This window comes from Monodelphis domestica, chromosome 5 (assembly GCF_027887165.1).
Source record: "Monodelphis domestica isolate mMonDom1 chromosome 5, mMonDom1.pri, whole genome shotgun sequence".
NCBI classification, from domain to species: Eukaryota; Metazoa; Chordata; class Mammalia; order Didelphimorphia; family Didelphidae; genus Monodelphis; species Monodelphis domestica.
In genome coordinates this window covers 202,077,892-202,098,936 of record NC_077231.1, presented here as the reverse complement: position 1 = coordinate 202,098,936, position 21,045 = coordinate 202,077,892, and the positions used below count along the sequence as shown (strand labels likewise).

The following is a 21,045-nucleotide window of genomic DNA, read 5'->3' as shown; positions in this document are numbered from 1 at the left end:
TGCTGGCACTTGAACCCAGATTTTCCTAGCTCAGGCCATTGTACTACTTCACTCTTGAGATTCCAGGCTATATTAGTCAATTTTAGTATATGTGCTGCCGAAGTGAGCACCAGGCTATATCAATCAAATAATTATCTCCCTTTTATTAACTCAGGAGAAAAATATCAAAACTGATTTAGGATGGTGTGATTAAAAAGAAGGGGACAGATGCCAGAGTTCTTGTGAAAATCAAAATATAAGATTGGTAAGGAGTTAAAGACAACACAGAATCTGTGAACCTGGGTGATTGGAAGGATGGTGAAGAGTTTGGTGGAAATATTCATTTGATAGATAATGTAATAAAATCATTGAGGAAAATCACGCTGCTTGTATTTGGGCATTTTATGCCGTTATTCTCAATTGATTCTCAAAAAAGGAGGAGGTAGAACCTTTTTTCACTCATTGTTCCAAAACCCACTGAGTCTCTGGAGGAATTGCCTGCTGCATCTTAAAGTGATCTGTGTGGGTATCTGGGCGTGTTTATTCTATGAAGGACAGGCATAGTCAAGGTTCCAGCTGGGTGTGGTCCCCCCATTCTGGAAAAGTGATAGATTATTTGGGGAGGGCTCTGTGGGAAGGATTCCATGTGATACATTTTCTTACACTGATAGATTGATCACATACCCCTTGGGGTATGGCTTTGGCTCCCTCTTTGGATACCACTGTATTTTACTGTGCTTCTCAGTCTGTGCTTTTAATAAATATATAGTTTATTGGATTAAATTCCATGGAGGGAGTTTCTGAATTTTGGACTTGAGGTAAAGGCTGCTCTAGGATTGTGTTATCTGTTGGGAAAAGAAAACTTTTCATGTTTGTCACTAAATTTCCTTACAGGAGTTACATCTTAGTAGTAGTAGTCTCTCTGTAACCGAGGATGATGATTGTCTTTGTGCGTTTTCATCTATGATAGATGAGTGTGCACAAAGCTACTTGTGCGTGAAGGAGATTTAAGTGGAAAAGCCGATGCACAGAGACAGTCCCACTCTCTCTCGGCGTTGGAAGCCTGGTCCATTGGTACGAAAAGTCGTTACACCTGTAGACTTCCTCAGCTGCATTGGATGGCCATGTTGTCCTTTGTGCTCCAACATGCCTTAAACACTCCACAGTGCTTTGCTGCATCGCCCTCTCAGCCGTTGAACCTTCTTATTGGTTTCTTCCGTTTTTCAGCCGAAGCAATTTTCACATGCTGGGTGAGCAAAGCCCTGGTTCACCAGGGGTCGACGACCCGATGGCTACCCTCACAAGGTTTAGCCGGCCTGTCGAAGCCGTTGCCCGGGGTGTGGCTGCTGCCGCATGCTAGCAGCTACTGGGAGCCACAAGTGAGAGCTGGGTGTCAGGTGGGGGTCAGAGGCTGGAGAGCTGCCCTAGGAGGGCACAGCAAGCCCTCCATACCAGAGATATGATACCAGAGGGGGGATACTACCCCTCCCTGGACACCCCATACACCCCAGAGTTACATCTTACATCTGTGGTATCGAACCTGTGGCACAAAGGTCAAAGATGGCACACAGAGACCTCTGTGGACACACATGCCTTCCTTGGCCAAAGTTATTAGAAAGGCAGAGGGAGTTGGGTGGAGCTGCTCCCTCTCCACTGCACCTGAGGACTTTTTTTTTTTTTAAATAAAACCCTTCCCTTCCCTCAATACTGTGTATTGTTGAACCTAGGACCTCCTGTCTCTAGGCCTGACTCTCAATCCACTGAGCCACCCTGATACCCCCCTGAGGACACTTTTTTTTACCTCACAGGCCCCTCCACCTTGCAGACCAGTGGGAACATGTCCTCCCTCCCCTGTTTGTGGTAGGGGTGGGTGCGTCGGTAGCACATGGTCTCTAAAAGGTTCCCCATCACTTGTCTAGGACTTTTAACCCCGCCGATGTCATTTCCCACTTCTATGATCCTTGGAAAGTCATTACACCTCCACAAAGCTCAATGTATTGTGTAAGAAGTCTGAGTTTTCTAGCTATCTGCTTGTCATGAATATGTGCTATTCACCTGGCCTCTGTCAAGATACTTCAGTTCTCATGCAAGGATCCTGAACTCTGGATGTGTGAAACACAGACCAACCGTATTTCACCTTAGCCAGACCAACCGTATTTAACTTTAGCTGTTGTATGTTTTTAAAAATTTGTATCATGGGGACTTCATCCCCCACCATTCCCTATTGTTCCTAGGGTTCCTTTTTTTTTTTAATGTCCTGGAGTGGATTTTTTTGTATATAAATGGGCTATTCCCACGCCAGGAGGAGGCTTTTTGCTAGGGCTGGAGTGTGACAGGCTGCTTAGGTTCTGGCTTTTTTGTCCTCTGCTCACTATTTTTTTCCCTTATACTATCTTTCTGCTTTGCTAGCACTTGTAAACCACTTACCAGTCATCCTTCCCCACTCACACCCACTTTCCATTTCAGAAAACATTAACCAAATCAATTTTCATTCCTGAAGAAACTAAATAAATTGTCTTATAGCTCCACTCATTCCAGCTTTGACTTTCTAGTCCAATTATATTAAAATATAAATTCCTCAAGATTGGAGCAGTCTTTTTTTTTAATTACTAAAACTAAGCACATAGAGCAAGTGCTTAATAGGTGGCACCTCCCCCCCTTTCACCCATTTAGCCAGTCGTTCATGGTCATATAATTACAGGTTTAGACTACATTCTAGTCCCATGTTGGTGAACCTATGGCACACGTGCTGGAGGAGGCTGCTCCCCTCCTCCCTCTCTAAACATACCTGAGGACATGGCTTCCATCACCCACTCTTCTGTCCAGCAGCCAAATGGAAGCTCTTCCTGACTTACCCCTGTCTGGGATAAGGGGGGGTGGGCAGCTTATATGAAGCATGAGGGTTGTAGTTTGGACACTTGGTGTATAAAAGGTTTGCCATCACTGCCTTACATCAGTCAGTTAAATGTTTATTAATGGCCTACTATGTGCCAGGCACTGTGCTAAGTACTGATACATAAAGAAATAAACAGATAGCTTCAAATTTCTTTATTATCTATTTTTTGTGATGAAGTGTGGCTCAATATTTTAAGTGCTAAATTTGGTGGGAGGAATACCTGAGTTCAAGTCCTTCCTCTGATCTATGTTAGCTCTGTGAGCACAGGCGCAATTGCTTATTATCTCATTGTCTGAGACACTGTTCTAAGATTGAGTTGCTGACTCATAATGTACAGTTGGTAGAATTATGAATTGGTTTAGCCATTCTGGAAAGCAACTTGGAATTCTGCCACCAAGGTCTCTAAACTGTGCTTAGTGTATTCCCTTTAATCCAACAATACTTTATTGATCCTGTACTGAAAAAGAAATAGCTTTTATTTAGAGAGGAAGAAGACCAACAGACAAAAAAAACAACTTTATAACAGCTCCTTTTGTGGTGGCAAAGAAATGGGGAGGGAAGGGCTGAACACATTATTATAATAATTATTAATTATGGGATTATATAATATGAAAATAATGAAATACTATTATACCATAAGAAAGAATGGCCATAAAAAAGATGGGTTCAGAGAAACCTAGGAAGACTTCAATAAACTGATAAAAGGGAAGTCATCTGACATAGGAGAACAATTTGTACAATAACAGCAGCATTGTTAAGACATACAATTTTTAAAGATTTAAGAACTGAAATCAATGTAATAACCAGCCCTATTTCTAAAGAATTGATGATAAACTATATCACCTCTTAACTGAGGCAATGGATTCAACATGCAGAATGACATAATTGTTATATTGGTTTTGTTTTTCTTTTTGGGAGGGTAAACAAGAGAAAAAATGCTTATCATTTGGAAAAAAAACACCTCAATTGTTGATCTGCATTAGTGAAGGGAGTTTTTTCATAATGAAATTTCCTCCATATTAGGGACAAAAAAGGTTATGTAAAAACTAAAGTAAATTAACATTCTGGTTTTTAGTTTCCCTAGGCCAGATATAAGGATGTTTAAGCTTATTCTAACCAGCTAATTAGCCACGTGACTCTCCATCTCATGGCTCTCAGCCAGCATTCTCCAATGCCGCATCCAAGGGAATAGAGAGAGACTACCACCTTCTCTTGAGCCTTTTAACCACCACCTTCCCTTCTGGGTTAGACTCTATCATCTGTGGATCAAGTACATAGGCCACAGTCTTGTGACTCATGCTTGAGCACTCTCACTTGACATACTATATGCAATGCCCACTACCTGATTTCTATGGGAGGGGGTTCCCCTCATGCAGTAATTTTTTTTAGTATTCATTTGTCCTTTTTTGACTGAGTAACTTCTACTTTTTTCATTATGTTGTCTAATTATCTCACCAAAACTTCTGAGTTTAGCATATGTCATGTTTTCCTTCATATTCATAATCACAGCCACATTCCAGCCTAATTGCTTGCCATCATATATTAAAAACTAATACTTACTGTAAATTGGTGTTTGTCTTAGGGACATTTATTTAATTGTACTTGATAACCCTTCCCCCTTTAGTGATTCTAGTCAAGTTCATCTCTTTGTATCTTTCTGCTTTAGAGGTATCTGTGACTGAGTGCCATAGTCTAGGTTTGATGTCACTAGATGTGTGGAAAGAAACTACTATCCTTTACCAGTTTACTGCTTGTTTATATAGAACTCAAAATAGCAGTAGTCCTTCTTTTTGCCATATCCCATTACATGTCTAATTTACAGCCCATTTTTACTTCTGATCTTCTTGACACTTGGTACTTTCCAGGGTTGCTCTGTCAACTTGAAATTATTTTCCTGTAGCAGACCCCCCCCCCCCCCCAAATGTCAATAGTGCATTTTGCCTTCGCGTTTAGGTTTCAGTCCATTTTATTATCCATCTTCTCTGTTTATTTTTTAAACCCCTTTCCAATTTCGAGTGAAGATTTAAGATCACAATTATTTGTTCTTAATCATGGAAAAAAAAAACTCCCCAAAAACACTAAGTTGAAAGTTTGAGTGCTTCTAGATGTTTCCTACTTAAAACTGGGCCTTTAGCTGCTTGCTGCTGCTTCTTTATGGTTTTGAAATAGAGAATCAAAGTGATCAGGCTGTATCCTGAATCAGAATACAATTATATTGCTTTGCATGTTGAGTTCTCTTAACTTATTGGGCATAGATTGACATTCTTTTCATGGTACTAACCTGAATATTTTTAGTTTCCATTTAAAATATCTCCAGTATTCCTGATCTTCTCTGTTTCTTCGAGTACATATTACTTGGCAATGGTACTCAATGCCCTTCTAAAGACCTAATTTTTCACTACTGCATTACTTTTTCTAATACCAGAATAGTATTAAAGAGGTCTAATTCTTTCTTTTTCCCCCCTTTTTTCCTTTTCTTTTAAAAAATTTATTGATAATACTTTTATTCTGACCAAAAAAAGGACTATCTATATCACAACAGAAGAAGGAAAAAAAGATGTTGACTATGGATCTATGAATCTTGATTATATGCAATCTGCTTTTAAACAATATATTACATTTAATGTGTTATTTTCAAAGCTGTCTTTGCTTGTCGATTTCCTTCTAAATTTACTTTGGTTCTTTTCTTTGCATTTTCTTTTCTATGCTTGGATAACTTTTAAAATCAATATTACTATTGTCTTCCTCTCTAAATCCATCCTCAGCATCAAAAAAAGAGAAACAAAACTCTTATATATATATATAAATACTCAAGCAAAACCAGCCCACATATTTATTGGCTATGTCTGAGAAGGTTTGTGTCCTAGATTTGAGCCCACTGTCTCTTTGCTTGGAGGTGGGGAGTAAACTTAATAGAGCTAATAGTCATCACATTGTCATCTACTAATTATCACATTGATCACAGTTTTTAAAATCCTAAAAAAATTTTTTAAGACAATATATATGCTCTTTTTGTTCTGGTCATTTTACTCTGTGTCAGTTCATTTAAGACCCCAGGTTTCTCTAAAACACTGCTTTTCATCATTTCTTATGGCATGATAGTATTTAAATGCATTGTTATGCCATAATTTGTTTATATTTATAAGAATAAGAGCTCTTCTCCACCTGATGATAGTCAAGTGGTATGAACAGGTAGTTTTCAAAGAAAGAAATCCAAGCTATCAGTGGCTATATGAAAAATACACCAAATCATTAATAATTAACAAGATGAAAATTTTAGAACTCTTAAGATAATACTCCCTCTTTCCCCACACCTAAGATTGACAAAGCAAAATGATAAATGTTGGAGGACTTCAGGAAAACAGGCACACTAATGCATGAGTTGGTAGAACTTTAAATTCCTGAATGGTTTCTGGAAAGCAAGTTGGAATTATGCCATTTGAGTCATTAGACTAAGTATAACTTTTGATCCAATGATACTTCTAAGTTTACACCCCTAATATCAGAGAAAGAGATAGAAGGCCCATAGGTACAAAATGTAACAGCTTCTTTTATATTGGCAAAGAACTGGAAACGAAGGTTATCCTAATCAGTTGGAGAATGGCTGAACAAATTATTTTATCATTGTGTTAACTAATGACATTTATCTCAGGCAACATTTTTGGAGTTCATTTTTCTTTTTTGTTTGAGTAAGTTTTTATTGTAATCTCTTTCTTACATTATAGTTACTTTTTATTTTTACTTTTTAGAATTTTATTTTGTTTTTATTTTTTCCATGGTTATATGATTCATGTTGTTTCCCCCCTCCCCTCTCCCAGAGTTGACAAGCAATTACTCTGGGTTATATATGTATTATCACTCAAAACATATTTTCATATTATTTATTTTTGCAATAGAGTAATTGTTTAAAACCCAAACCCCAAATCATATACCCATATTGACAAAATACCCATATTGACAAAAATACAAGTGATAAATCATATGTTTTCTTCTGGATTTCTACTCCCACAATTCTTTTACTACATGTAGATAACATCTTTCCCCTAAGTCCCTCAGAGTTGTCTTGGATCACAATTATTTTTAAAGAGTAAAATATCAGAATATTTGGTTGATACATTGAAAAAGTCTGAAAATATTGTAGTAACTGTGTATTTTTGGCTTTACTTTAGTCTTCCTCACTTCATATAGTTCTTTCCATGCATCTTTGAATTCATTATATATATCATATCCTACAGTATAGAAAAATATATTAATATACTTTAATTTGTTTAATCCTTGGTTGATGGGCATTTATTTGTTTCCATTCTTTGCTGTCACAATAAATTCTACTATATATAAATATTTTGGTGTATTTGGAGGACTTTATTCTTATTAGTGGTTTCTGTGGAAGATAAGCCCAATAATGGAGCTTCTAGCTCAAATGAAATCTAGTTCAAAGGGTTAGTCACTTTGTTTGCATAATTTTTTTCCCAGTCAGAAAGTGAGTTTATTACTACCATATAGTCAAATTACATTTCTTTTTTTATTTAATGAAAAGACATTTTATTTTCCTAATTACATGTAATAACAATTTTTAGCATACATTTTCTGAAATTATAAGATCTAAACTATCTCCTTCCCTTCCTTCCCTCCCCCTTCTGGGAGATGATAGACAATTTGATCTGAATTATTCATGTATTGTCATGCAAAACATAGTTCCATATTAGCCATTGTTGTAAGAGAATACTCTGATAAAACCCAAATCCCAAAATAAAACTGTAAATAAACTAATAATAAAGATAGCATGCTTTGATCTGCAACTTATTCCAACAGTTCTTTCTCTGGAGGTAGACAGCATTCTCTGTTCCAAGTCCTTCAGAATTGTCCTGGATCATTGTATTGCTGAGAGCTGCTAAATCTTTCACAGTTGATAATCTTACAATATTATAGTTACTGTGTACAATGTTCTAGGACTGTTTATTCTTTGCAAAATTTCAAATTGTTTTCCAAAATTATTGAACCATTTTACAGGTCCACCAAAATGTATTAGTGTGCCTGTATTCCGCATCTCCTCCAATATTGACTAGTGCTATTTTTTTTGACATTTTCCCCCCTAATTTATACAATGGGAGATGAAACTTCAGGGTGGTTTTGATTTGCATTTTTTTAATAGAGCATTCTTTAATGTGGTTGTGGATATTTGGTGATTCTTCCTTTGAGAACTTTGTTCATATTCTTTGACCACTTATCTATTAGAGAATGAGTTAATCTCACATGCATTTACTTTTTAATATGTCTTGTAAACCATATCTTTCTCAGAGTAACAGTAAGTATTTACACTGTGCCTACTCTGTGTCAGGCAGTTTGCTAAATGCTTTTTACAATTGATCTTTTTAACATCGTCTTTTATATTAAGATCATGTATCCATTTAGATTATATTGTGGAATGTGGTGTAAGGCAGTGATGACAAACCTATGGCAAGGATGCTAAAGATGGCACACAGAACACTCTCTGTGGGCATGTGGTCACCCCCATTCCCCCCCAAGTTCATTACTAGAAAGGCAGAGAGATTTGGGCAGACCTGTTCCTCTCCTCCTCTCCATGGGCCTGATGATATTTTCATATCCCCTACCCTTCTTCCCAGCAGCCCACTGGGCAGCTCTTAGGTGGAACTGGAGGGGAGTGGAGTGCTTGGGCCACTCCTCCCATTCCATCTCTGGGTGCTGCAGACATTCCTCATATCACCTATCCCTCTATCTAGCAGCCCAATGGGAACACTTTCTCCTTCTCCTGTGGGGTAATGGGAGGTGGGGGACAAGGCACCCATGGCACTCAGTCTGGGGGGTGGGGGCAGTGGTTCTCTAAAAAGGTTTGCCATCACTGGTGTAAGGTTTTGATATTAACTAAATTTCTAACAAAGGGGCTTTTCCGTTTTCTTAGGGATTTTTATTAGTTTTTTTCTAGGTAGTTTGTTTTCTACTGTTATCAAACAATGGATTACTGAGTTCCAATGTTCTTTATTCTCCCTTGTTCTTGTCCTTTCCATTGATATATCTCTTTTTTATATCCAATACCAGATGGTTTTGTTAACTGCTGTTTTGTAATATATTACGAGTTCTGGAAGTGCAACTTCCCCCTTCATCTTTTACTTCTTTTAATAATTTCTGTTGATATTCTAGATGTTTTTTTTGACAATGATTTTATTATTTAACAACTTCTATAAAGTATTCTTTTTGTAATTTGATTGTTATTGCACTGAAAATATAAAACAACTTTGTTAATTTTGGGAGTATTGTAATTTTTATTATGCTGTGAACATTGAGCTGAATGTTATTCTAGTTGTTTAAGTTATTAATTATAAAACATTTTGTAATTGAATCTATACAAATCTTTTTGGTGCTTTTGTAGGTCAATTCCCACATATTACACATTTTGTGTTTTTTTTTTGAGTATCCTTTTCTATTTTTTGCTTCTTGGGTGTTGTTATTATATGGATGTGGATTTTTATTTTTGAGATGTTAATTTTGTAGTCCATAACTTTCTAGTAGTTATTTTCTAAATTAGTGAATGCTAATTTCCTATAATTTTCCAAATATACTATCATATCATTAGCAAATACTGTTTTATCTTTAAAATATTTTGGGAGAGTATGGGCATCCTTGCTTCAAATTTAGGGATCCTAATATGTTCCCGTTGCATATGTTGCTTACCTTTGGTATTAGGTGAAGCTTTTCACGATATTATTAAAAGGTTCCCCTATGCCTAAAGTTTGCAGAGATCCTATTAGCATAAAAGAGTAATTGCACTTTGTCAAAGCCTTTTCTTGCATTTATCAAGCTCATCATATAGTTTTGGATACTTTAGTTTGTAATATGATTAATTATGCTGATTGGAACATAATATAGAACTGTACGAAAGGGAAAATATGATCTGTAAAAATGTACTAGTTCTGCCTTTTAAAATTTATTTGTAACAGCTCTGTGCCATAATATATGGTCAGTTTTTGTAATAATTCTATTTGGTGCTGAGAAATTTGTATATTCTTTTTTTAATCTCATTTAGAAGGGCTTTGAGTTTTTTTTTTTAACCCTTACCTTCCCCCTTAGAATCAATATTATGTATCGGTTTCAAGGCAGATGATTGGTAAGGGCTAGGCAATATGGATTAAGTGACTTGCCTAGGGTCACACAACTAGAAAGTTTCTGAGGTCGGATTTGAACCTAGGCCTCGCTCTCAATCCACTGGGCTATCCAACTGCCCCCCCCCCCCCCCCCCAAGTCTAGTTTCTCCAGGAAATTTGTTCAGTTCCATATTTTCCCTTTCATCTATCTTTCTTTTAGACATCTAAAACTGTGAAAAGGATGCTGAAGTTTCCTATCATTGTTTTGCTTCTGTCTTTTTCCTTTATGAATTTGGATGCAAAGGCATTTGGAATCTATGTGTTCCTTACTGGCATTGGTTTGTTTTTTTATTGGTTCCTTTCAGCATAATGTAGTTTGCTTGTTTATTATCCCTTTTAATTTTTTGCTTGTTTATATTTGCTTTATCAGCATGCTTTCATGCTGTTTTACCTTATTTATTTGGTGTAGAGAGTACATTTCTACCCTTGTTTTATTTTTATTTTTTGTGTTTTTTTGCATGTGTATAACTTTTAAAAAAGGTATTTATATTTATAAATATTTATATTTATTGTCAATTTCTTTCTTTTTTTCTTTCTTTCTTTTCTTCCTTTTTTTTTAATGCTTACCTTCTGTCTTAGAGTCAATACTGTGTATTGACTCCAAGGCAGAAGAGTGGTAAGGACTAGGCAATGGGAGTTAAGTGATTGCCCAGGGTCACAAAGCTGGGAAGTGTCTGAGTTCAGATTTGAACCTAGGACCTCTTGACTCTAGGCCTGGCTCTCAATCCACTGAGCTACCCAGCTGCCCCCGCAATGATTTCTTTCAATTGATATTTATTTCATTTTCTGTTTCCAAAAGTTTATTATTCTCCAGCCTAGGTCTTTGCCCCAAGGGGATGCTGAGCTCCATTATCATGTCCAGCTTTTTCTCTTTCTCTTGTTTTCTAGTCTGGCACTGATAGTATGCTAGGATTGGTTTCTGTCCTTTTGTTCTTCAAGGTTCCTTGAAGGGGGAGGTACTTTGTTTTCTCTACTGCCTTGCATGGTACCTCCCACACGACAGAGTCTTATTATTAAATTCTTGTTTGATTTTTTTCTTCATGAGTCTCATATCTAGGCACCTTACTTGAGAGTGGCCCTTTAGAATAGTTTCCTAAATTATTTTGGTCATAGAACATTTTGGGATTTTAATGGAGCCCTGTTAGTCATTTTAAACATTGTCTGATTTTGAGCTGGTTAGATGACAAGAGAAACTGGCCTACAAGTATTCATCTGTTATGCATTTATTGGAATCCTAATGCTTTCATACTAGTACTTTTTGAAGGCAAAGTAAATAGAGAGGGAGGAAAGGACGAAAAAGGCTCTTCTAGAGGCTTTCTCTTATTGGGGAGATAAAGACTCAAGTGGGTGTTTTTGACATAATACTTCATGAGAGGGATTAGGGGGACTTTGCTAAGAAGGTAGAGACAGTAAATAGTGTATTATAAATAAGGGTACCTGGTTGTGAAAAGCTGACATGCCAATCCATATTTGTAAAAATGATGAGAAAGTAATCTTTTTTTACAAAATGATTTGCCATGGGGCTACTTCAAATTCTGAATTTCCTTGTTACATAGCAAATATGCATCCATTAGAAAAAATTAGAGACTGTGTCCTAAAAAATGTCTTAGATTTCTGGGACATCCTGAATTTAATATGTAATAAAAAGTAAGATTTCCATATATATATATATTTTTTTTTTTCTTATGTGAAGTGTTTTGAATGTAACTTTTTGTGCAAGATATCGTGGAATCTAAATGGAAGAAGTTTTGATTTTTTGAGAAGTGATTCAGGGTAATGTGTTAGATTTTCAAGGGCAAGATTTCAGGATAGCCTGTTTTTGTAGGTCAGCTATTGAGATGTTCATTATGGACTTAAGTTCTGTGGGTATTCTTGTCTCTATCTGGTATCTGAATTTTTATTTCCATTTTGAGATATGAAATGCTAGAAAGGGAAAGATTTAAACAGATACTGAATTGTTAAAGTAGTGGTTCATAGATCCTTAGAGTACATTTTGCTAAAGTGTGTGATGATCAAATCTACATAATACTCTTGGGGTAGTATGTTAAAATCATGGTAATTTGTGTAAATAAAAGAAAATAAAGTAGTTAATTTTAGAAAAGAAGATATCAATTTTACTGTTGAGTCCAGAATCTAATAGGATATAAATGGTGAAGAAAAACAAAGTAAGAGTGCTAATTGACACAGCCTCAAGTCTCTCCCCACTTCAATTTGTATTCCTGTCATTCAGCTAGTTATTGTTTATTAAATTTGTACTTTGTGTCAGGCACTGTGCTTTTAAGTGTGAGACCTACAAAGTAAATAGTTCTTGTTCTTAAGAAGCTCACAGTCTAATGGACAGACAACATGTGAACAACTATGTACAAACAAGGTATGAACAGGAGAAATTAAGGGTAGTCTCAGAAGGAAGGCACTAAAGATGCTTGGGAAGGACCTTTTACATAAAGTGAAACTTGAAAAGGAAGTAAGGGAAGCTAGGAGGTAGAGATGAAGAGATTATTCCAGCCACAAAGCTCCTGAAGAGATTTTTCCTTAGAACAGGTCTTCTGACCTAGTATCTCTTTATTGTCTTTAGGATAAAATATAAACTTTGTTATTTAAAATATTGTATTACCTGGTCTCAACTTACTTTTTCTAATGGGGAGACAATACTCAAAAGGAAATTGAATATGGGAGGTGGGGTAGGTTCATGGTAGAGTAGTCCCAAAGTAGTGGAACCAAGTAGGAAATGAGATATATTCTTTTTAGGCTATAATTTCAATAATTAAATAATGAGAAATCTTATCAACTATGCATAATCAAGACAAATAGTAAAGATAATTCCCAATGTTTGATGTCATCAGGAACTGTTAAAATAATTTCTGTAGGACTGGGCACTTTATCCATTGACCATTTGAATTTAAACAAGTAATAAGCAATCATTTATGAATAGTATTGGGAGGAAATTTCAGTTTTGTTAAGGAGGAAATTTATACCAAAATGGTCATTGGAGATTATTTAGAGTTATTTCTGGTCTTTGAAACTGAGTAACTTATGAAATAGCCTTTTGGTTTACTCCTGCCAATTTTTCAATCTAGGAATGTACCAGGAAAAGATTTGTTTTGTTGTTTTGCTTTCTTATATCCATTGAATTTGACTCTTTGAAAGGAGGAACTGACTATTATATTAATGTGGAGTACTTTACTTGGGAATGACTTTCTTGGTACAATATTCTTCTTTCAACCAGAAAGATACCCTCTTTTAAGATAATCTCTGTTTAGTATGAAAATCACTCTAGGTTTGTTCCTCTCTGGTTTTGTGTTGGTTTTGCTGTCCTGGGCTTCTTTCCCCTTATTCTTTGTTATAAGATATGGTTCATCAAATCTGATGTCAGACACTAACCAGCTGTGTAACCCCCATTGCCTAGCCCATACCACTCTTCTGCCTTGGAACCAATGCACAGTATTGATTCCAAGATGGAAGGTAAGGTTAAAAAAAAAAAGATACGGCTCACTGAATGGGGGGGGGGCATATTCAGAAATGAAGATGATGTAATAAATATAAATAAAAGTTTTTAAATTAAAAAAAACAGCTTGATTCATTCTGTCCATAAAAAGAATATTTAAGCCATTTCGTAATTGATATCCATATAAGTTATAATTTAAAATGAGTGATTAAAATTAATTAAAATTAATTAAAATTAATTGCCATAGCACTTGATTGCCATAGTTCATTAACTCTGAATGTTGGTTCTACAGATACACAAGCTGTAATGTCAAGGTGAATTGTCTTCAATGTTTCTTTTAAGTCCAAATCCATTTGATTTTCTACCAGACCCTTTCTCCTTCAGCTTTCGGTGGTTACTTAGTTTTAGAAGGTATTAATTTGGAATACTCTCGGTATTTTCGTTTCAGTCTTCAAATATTCATGGGTCAAGCAAGATAATAAATTAGATGAGACAACATATTGGTGAAAAAGATTTTGTTTTTGAACTGGCAAAATTCCTCCTGTTGAAATCCCAACAAAATCAATTTTGAATCATTCTTTTTATATTTCCAATTAATGATTAAGTTCTGGTGCTGCTTTTAACATCTCTATTATAAGCAGCACCAGAACTTAATTATTATTATTTATTCCTGCTGTTCTGACCATAGAAAAACCTGTGCATCCATGCAGTGTGCTCCCCGCTTGAGAGCTTTATTAATCTAATGAGCTTGCTCATGTGTACTATTAAGCCAGCAAATCTTAACCACCTGCCTTTTACTACTGTTTAGTTCAGTTATTGTGCTACATATCTCTTGAATTCAACAAATGTAAAAATATATGTAACTTGCACAGCTAAATATTTCTAATAATATATTTTGCTAAGAACAAGGTAACATGGTTTGGCATAGTATAGTACAAACATGAGTGAGAAACTATGAGGTTTAGTCAAAGCTCTGCTATGTCTGCTCATTTTTCTGGGCCTCAGACTATGAGACTATGGTGTTAGAGTAAGTGCTCTCTTAAGGTTAGGTGATTTGTGATTGCTTTAGGTTATTTCCACATCCCATTGCTTTATCCTCTGAGGTAATCCTCTAGTTTCTTTTCTACTCTAATCCATTCTCTACAGCTCTACTGAATTCTTTTAATGACATGTCTTTTCTTGAATAATCCTCTACTCAGATCATTTTAGTATATTCCCATTGCCTGCAGAATAGAATCCAGACTTTGTAACCAGACATTTAATGACCTTTACAATTGAGACCCTTCTTTTGTTCCTTTCCAATCTCTATTCCCTCCTTGACCCTCTCTCCTCTAGCCATAATCACTGTTAACACTTATCATCCTCATCAAAAGAATGTTTCTTGAGAACCCCATATCCCCTTTAACATGATCATGTTCTTTGTCATCTAGTTAGAAGAGAAAAAAGGAAACTCATTGCGTTCATAATGACCAAAGGAAAATTCACTAGAAATTTTGCTGATTAGTAACCCAAAACTGTGGCTTAGGGAGTTAAATTATTAAAGAGTTTAGGAGATATGAGTCCAAAATTCACCAAAATAATTTTTTATTCCTGTATAGAAATTTTCTAAATTATAGTCATGTGCTTATACATTCCTTTTTTGAAAAAGTTTTTTCAGGGCAGTTGTGTGTCTCAGTGGATTGACAGCCAGGTCTAGAGATGGGAGGTCCTGGGTTAAAATCTGGTCCCAGACACTTCTAGCTGCATGACCCTGGGCAAGTCCCTTCACCCCCTCCGCCCTCCCCCTTCCCCCAATTGCCTAGCCCTTCTCTTCTGCCTTGGAACCAATACATAATATTGATTTTTAAGACAGAAGGTATAGATTTATTTTAAAAAATGAATTAAAATTTTTTTCTTTTATGGTGAACCTATTTATACTGGAGTGAGAGAATTTAATTTAGTTAATAGGGACTTTAAAAAAATATCTCGTTTGATTGGCATTATTTAATAATCTTAACTGTGATTGACCTTAAGACATTGACATTAAGAAGGGACATGTAGGTGGCACAGTGAATAAGTTATCAGACCTAAAGTCAAAATGACCTGGATTCACATCTGGCCTCAGGCATTTCCTATGTATGTGACTCTGGGTAAATCACTTAACCCTGTTCTGCTAGCCCTTGCCCTTCTGTCTTAGAGTTGTTACTAAGACAGAAAGTAAAGTGCTTTTTAAAAAAGAATCTCAGTTATTGTTAGAGGCTCTTCTTTTTCCTCAATCTTATCTCAGAATATTTTTTGCTCTTAAAAAAGTCTAGTGAATATTTTCTTATCTCAGAATATTTTTTGCTCTTAAAATGTCTAGTGAATATTTTATTGAAATAAATCCAAGTTCATCAGAGGTGCATATGTTATTTGGCCAAGCTGGAAGGGAGCCAACTCATCACCTATATGTTATGGTGAAAATTTTTGGTGCCTCCAAACAGTTCATTGTGACTAAATTGACCAAAATGAAATAATCTCCTAGTTATGTTTTGTTTTTGTCCCTTGTGCAAGATACTTGAGCAAAGACTATTAAAATAAATTTGACTTCATACTTTTTATCTGGATATTTTTGAAGATAGATGGAAAGGGATGTTGCATTTATTGCAAAGAGAAGTCTATTATTACTGAAGGGGAAAAAAAAGACTGTTATTGCTTTTCAAAAGTGGCAAATTTCTATTTCTCATTAAGTTTTCATTTCTATTTTGTTAAATCAATTTTCCTGAAATGATACTTTTAAAAGTTAATGGGAGGATGAGACTACATTTAAGCATCTTTGATATTTTTCTGTGGCTCTGGCTATTTGTAGAATGTTTCCAGAGGGTTCATCAACTAAAATTCTCATTATTAGTCTAGATTCAAAGTATCAAAATTTTCAAAAGTTACATGTTAAAGAATGGATAAGTAGTCTTCTCGCTTTATGAATTGGTTTTTAAGTTTAACTCATTAACATTTTCATTTGAAATTATACTTAAAGCTGACCATATTTTGATACCTTCTCAGTGGAGATGAAAGGAAAGAAAAAAGCATTTATTATTCACTTACTGTGTGCCAGGCACTTTGCTAACTGTGTTACAAATACTCTCTTATTTGATCCTTTCAATCCCAACCCTCTGATGCAGGTGCTAGTATTATTCCCTTTTTACAGCTGAGAAAACTCAGGCAGATTGAGCTTAAGTGACTTTCCCAGAGTTTCCCCAGTAAGATTTTGAGGCTGGGTTTCAGTTCTCGGCTTCAATATTTCATAGTTGTAGCACTCTATCCACTTTACCACCTGTCTCAGTAAAGGGTAAAGGGAACATGACAGATTGAGGGAAAGCAGATATTGTTTAGCTGTGGGGGAGCATATAATATAATGAATAAATCCTAGTTGACTTAAGGGGAATAGTTAGGTCATAAGTAGAATCATTATGGAATGACTTCCCATAATGACTAAGAGTCATCTGTGTGATAGCACAGTATATATTTAGTCATATAGGCAGCCCAGTGGATAGAATGCTGAGCCTGGTGTCAGGAAGACTCATCTTCTGGGTTCAAATATTGCTTCAGGCGCTTATTAGCTTGTGTCACCCTGGGCAAATCATTTCTCCCTGTTGACTTCAGTTTTCTCACCTATAAAATTAGTTGGAGAAGGACATAGTAAGCCACTCTATTCCACTCTGCCACAAAAACCTCAAATGGAATCAAAGAATTGGACTCGAAAGAAAAATGACTGAACAACAAACATGGGATATTGGATAGTGTGGGACTTGGAATTGGGAAGACCTGAGTTTGAATATCTGCTTCAGACACTAGTTGTATAACCTTGGATACGCCACTTGTTTCTTCTGTGTTTTATTTACTTTTCTCATCTGTAAGATGAGGGATAATAGCATCTACCTCCTTCAGTTGTAAGGATTAAATGAGTTAACATATGTAAAAGCACTTTATAAATCTTAAAGCATTATATAAATGATGTTATATTTTTTGATATTATTGTGGCTCTTGTCAATGTTGATGATTATCATCAGCACACAAACATTTATATAGTATCTATTATGTGACCGGTTAAAGCACTTTATAAATATTATCTCATTTGATCCTCATAATAATCTTGGGAGGTGGGTGCCCAAAATCATGCTGCAGGTTATTGGCAGAATTGAGACCAGGAGTTTTCTGCTATGTCGTGCTTTAAAAAAAATTTTTTTTTGTTAGTTGCTCTATTAAACTGTGGGATTTTAAGATTGGAAATTCCCTAAAGGCCTTCAACTTTTAACTTTGATTTGAGTTAAGGTAAATACTGGCAACAAATTACTTCATATCTCAAAAGATTTATAGAATTCTTATGTTTCTGTATTTTTACTATCCTGACCATCTTTTCTATTATAAGATTCATATGACATTTCAGATAAGACTTTCATGACTTTTCTTGGACATATGTTTTTTCCTTAACTGTTCATATTAGCATTGAAAGCAAACATGAAGTCACAATCCTAGGAGGACTCAATGAATTTGTAGTGAAGTTTTATGGACCACAAGGAAGTAAGTATATATCTTTTCTGTCATATGATTGTACTTTACATTAATTGACTAAAAGCAGAAGCAATATGCAAAGAGATTTTGGACAGATGGCACTTATGATACTTGGAAGCCAGTTTAAATTGAACTACAAGGTCATTGTGGAATCTTGGGCCATATTTATATGCTCATTTGCTTTATGACGAGTATTTGTAAATTCAAGTTTTTCATTATAGTGTGAATTCAAGTTTTATTATAGATAACTATATTCTCTTTTTGTGTAGTAGGAGATACAGTACTACCCTACTAGTCAGTTTTTTAGTGCTTTTTTACTGAAGAATTTAAGTAATTTTTTTAGTAATGAATCACTAGAACAGAAGTCTTTACGATTTTGTTATGTCTCTAAATTCATATGTATGTTTTAAATTAAATTGATTTCTTACTCTTAAAGAAATAAGTTTATCAATGAGTAAAGCATTTATTAAGCATTTGTACACCAGGCTTTGTACAATGTACTGGGGATAAAAATAAGATAGTCTGTTTCCCCGAAAGGAGCTTTCATCCTATTAGGGAGATAAAACATGTTCAGAGAGATATTCATAATAAATAGTGATATTGGGGTGAGGCATTAGCAAGTGAGAGAATCAGGAAAGATGTTTTGAAGTAAGAGGCATTTGAATTTCCCTAAAAGAAAACTAAGAGTTTGAAATGCTTAATTGAATAGAATGAATATTCCAGGCATATGCGACAGTCCATGAAGTAGAAGATGAAATATTGTGTATGGGGGGAAGCAGAATAATGAGTAGACAGTGTTGAACATAGAATTTGTTTTAATTTGTTTAAGTTTAAAGCATAGTCAGTCTCTAAATATATGTTATAGCTAAATTGTGAAGGGCCTCAAATGGCAGAGGAATTTGTATTTTCTCATAAACTCAGTGTGGATAATTCTTGAGTAAGGGACTTGACACGATCAGAGTTGTATTTTAGGAACATCCATTTGGTTGCTATGTGGAAGATCAGTTCAAGAAGGGAAAGGCTAAATTCAGGGATGTTTTGCCATTAAGTAGATCTTGCAGCAGTGGAGAGGATGAGAGGTGATGATAGTCTTTTACTGGAGTGGTTGTAGTATGATTTGAGGGGAGACAGATGTGAGAGATATTGAAGTAGAATCAAGGAGATTTGCTAGTTTTTGGAGTTAGTGGGAAAGGGGAAGAGAATTGTGGTGAGTGAGAATAAAGAGTTGAGAGAACTTATAAGGTTTTAAATTTGGATTACCAGAAAAATACTGGTATCTTGAATGAAATAATGACGTTAGAAGGAGAAGTTGATGTAAATAGACTTAGCTATTCTCAGCAATACAAAGATCTGGGACAATTCTAAGGGACTTAGGATAAAGAACCCATCTCCAGAGAAAGAACTGTTGGAGTCAGAATGCAGATAAAAGCATATGATTTTTCAATTGTTTATTTGGTTTTATGTTTGGGTTTTGTTTTTATAAGATTATTCACTTTTAAAAATGAACATGAACAATGTGGAAAAAAATAAATAAAATTGGAAAAAAAAAGGAGAGGTTGATTTTTGCCTCTTGAGTTTGAGATGCCTCCTTGGATGTCCAGCAATTAGCTAGAGATGCAGGATTGGAGCTCAGTGGAGAGATGAGGACTATATATGCAAATATGCAAGTCATCTGCATAGCAATGATAGAACCATGAGAGCTAATAATAATCAAGCCATAGGATGCAGGGCAGATTTAGTGACATTTTTATTAATAAGCCTTCCTACTAGGAAGACTAGCTAGGATTGGTTAGACCAGCAGTTCTCAACCTCTCAATTTGTAGCAATGAGAATACATAATGCATATCAGGTATTTACATTCTGAATCATAACTAGCAAAATTACAGTTTTGAAGTAGCCACCAAAATAATTTTTTGGTTTGAGGTCACTGCAACATGAAGAACTGTATTGTGGGGTCACGGCATTAGAAAGTTTGAGACACTGTGTTAGACAGACATGATGATAATCTTGACAGAAAAATTTCAGATAAACCCAGAGAAGTTAAAATATCCAGTAGATGGAAAGATAGTTGACAGACAAAAGCTGCAGAAAAGTAAAGGGGATAGAAGGATTGAGAAAAGATTGAGATATGTGATAAGGATTTTTAAAGTTTCACCTACATTCTGACTTTAAAATTTTGTTGTATTTATATGCTTAATTTATATTTAGAAAAATGTTTTAATATACTTTTCTTTTGCAGCACCATATGAAGGTGGAGTGTGGAAAGTTAGAGTGGATCTTCCTGATAAATATCCTTTCAAATCCCCATCTATAGGTATGCAATAATCCAATTTTTTCCTTTAAGGGTTTTTTGAACTCATAAGGAGTGAAAAACATTTGGAAAACTGTAGCATATGGAAATTAATTTATTCTAATAATGATTATCTGACTCAAATTTTTTTTATTGTTGTTATTTTTATTTAATTAGATACTTTCTATATTTCTTGAATTAAGGGCATTTTAAACATTTTTGCTTTTTAGGGTAAATCTTGTGACTAAAGTGTTAATATTTTCTTACGCTGTCATTTTGAGTCATTTAAGAATATTTAGGGTACTTTTATGAATGAAAAATACATTTAGATATCTCAACTATAATAGCAAAATATAGAATTTAATATTATTGGCATTGCATATTATCAAAGCCCATCTTTTTGAATAGCCTTCTGGACTTGGAGTCAGGAAGACTTGAGTTTTAATATTACCTTTGGCACTTAGTAGTTGTGTGACTCATGACAAAGTCACTTATCAGTGCCCCAGTGTTCCTCATAATTAAAATGAAGGGTTTGAATTAATTGTTCTCTTATGGTTTCTTCTAGTCCTAAATCTATGATCTAATAATCCGCACGATGGTTGTCTTTATTTATGATGCTATTAACCTAACATTATTATAGCATTTGCATATTATAATAACCTACACTGGGCACATATATGTTATTTCAAGATGCACCTTTAAGTGTAGTTTTGAATTATAGAATATTACTTTGTTCACTTTTCTT

At 35.1% G+C, this 21,045-nt stretch overlaps 1 protein-coding gene across 2 annotated transcripts in view; it reads left to right on the top strand.

Moving 5' to 3' along the window:
• UBE2H (ubiquitin conjugating enzyme E2 H) overlaps positions 1-21,045 on the top strand; it is a 147,426-nt gene that overhangs the window by 59,385 nt on the left and 66,996 nt on the right. For both annotated transcript variants that reach the window (XM_056799701.1, XM_007504303.3), the window contains 2 exons: positions 17,943-18,019; positions 20,250-20,324. In XM_056799701.1, coding sequence (XP_056655679.1) covers positions 17,943-18,019; positions 20,250-20,324 — 152 coding nt within the window. The remainder of the gene's footprint in view (positions 1-17,942; positions 18,020-20,249; positions 20,325-21,045) is intronic.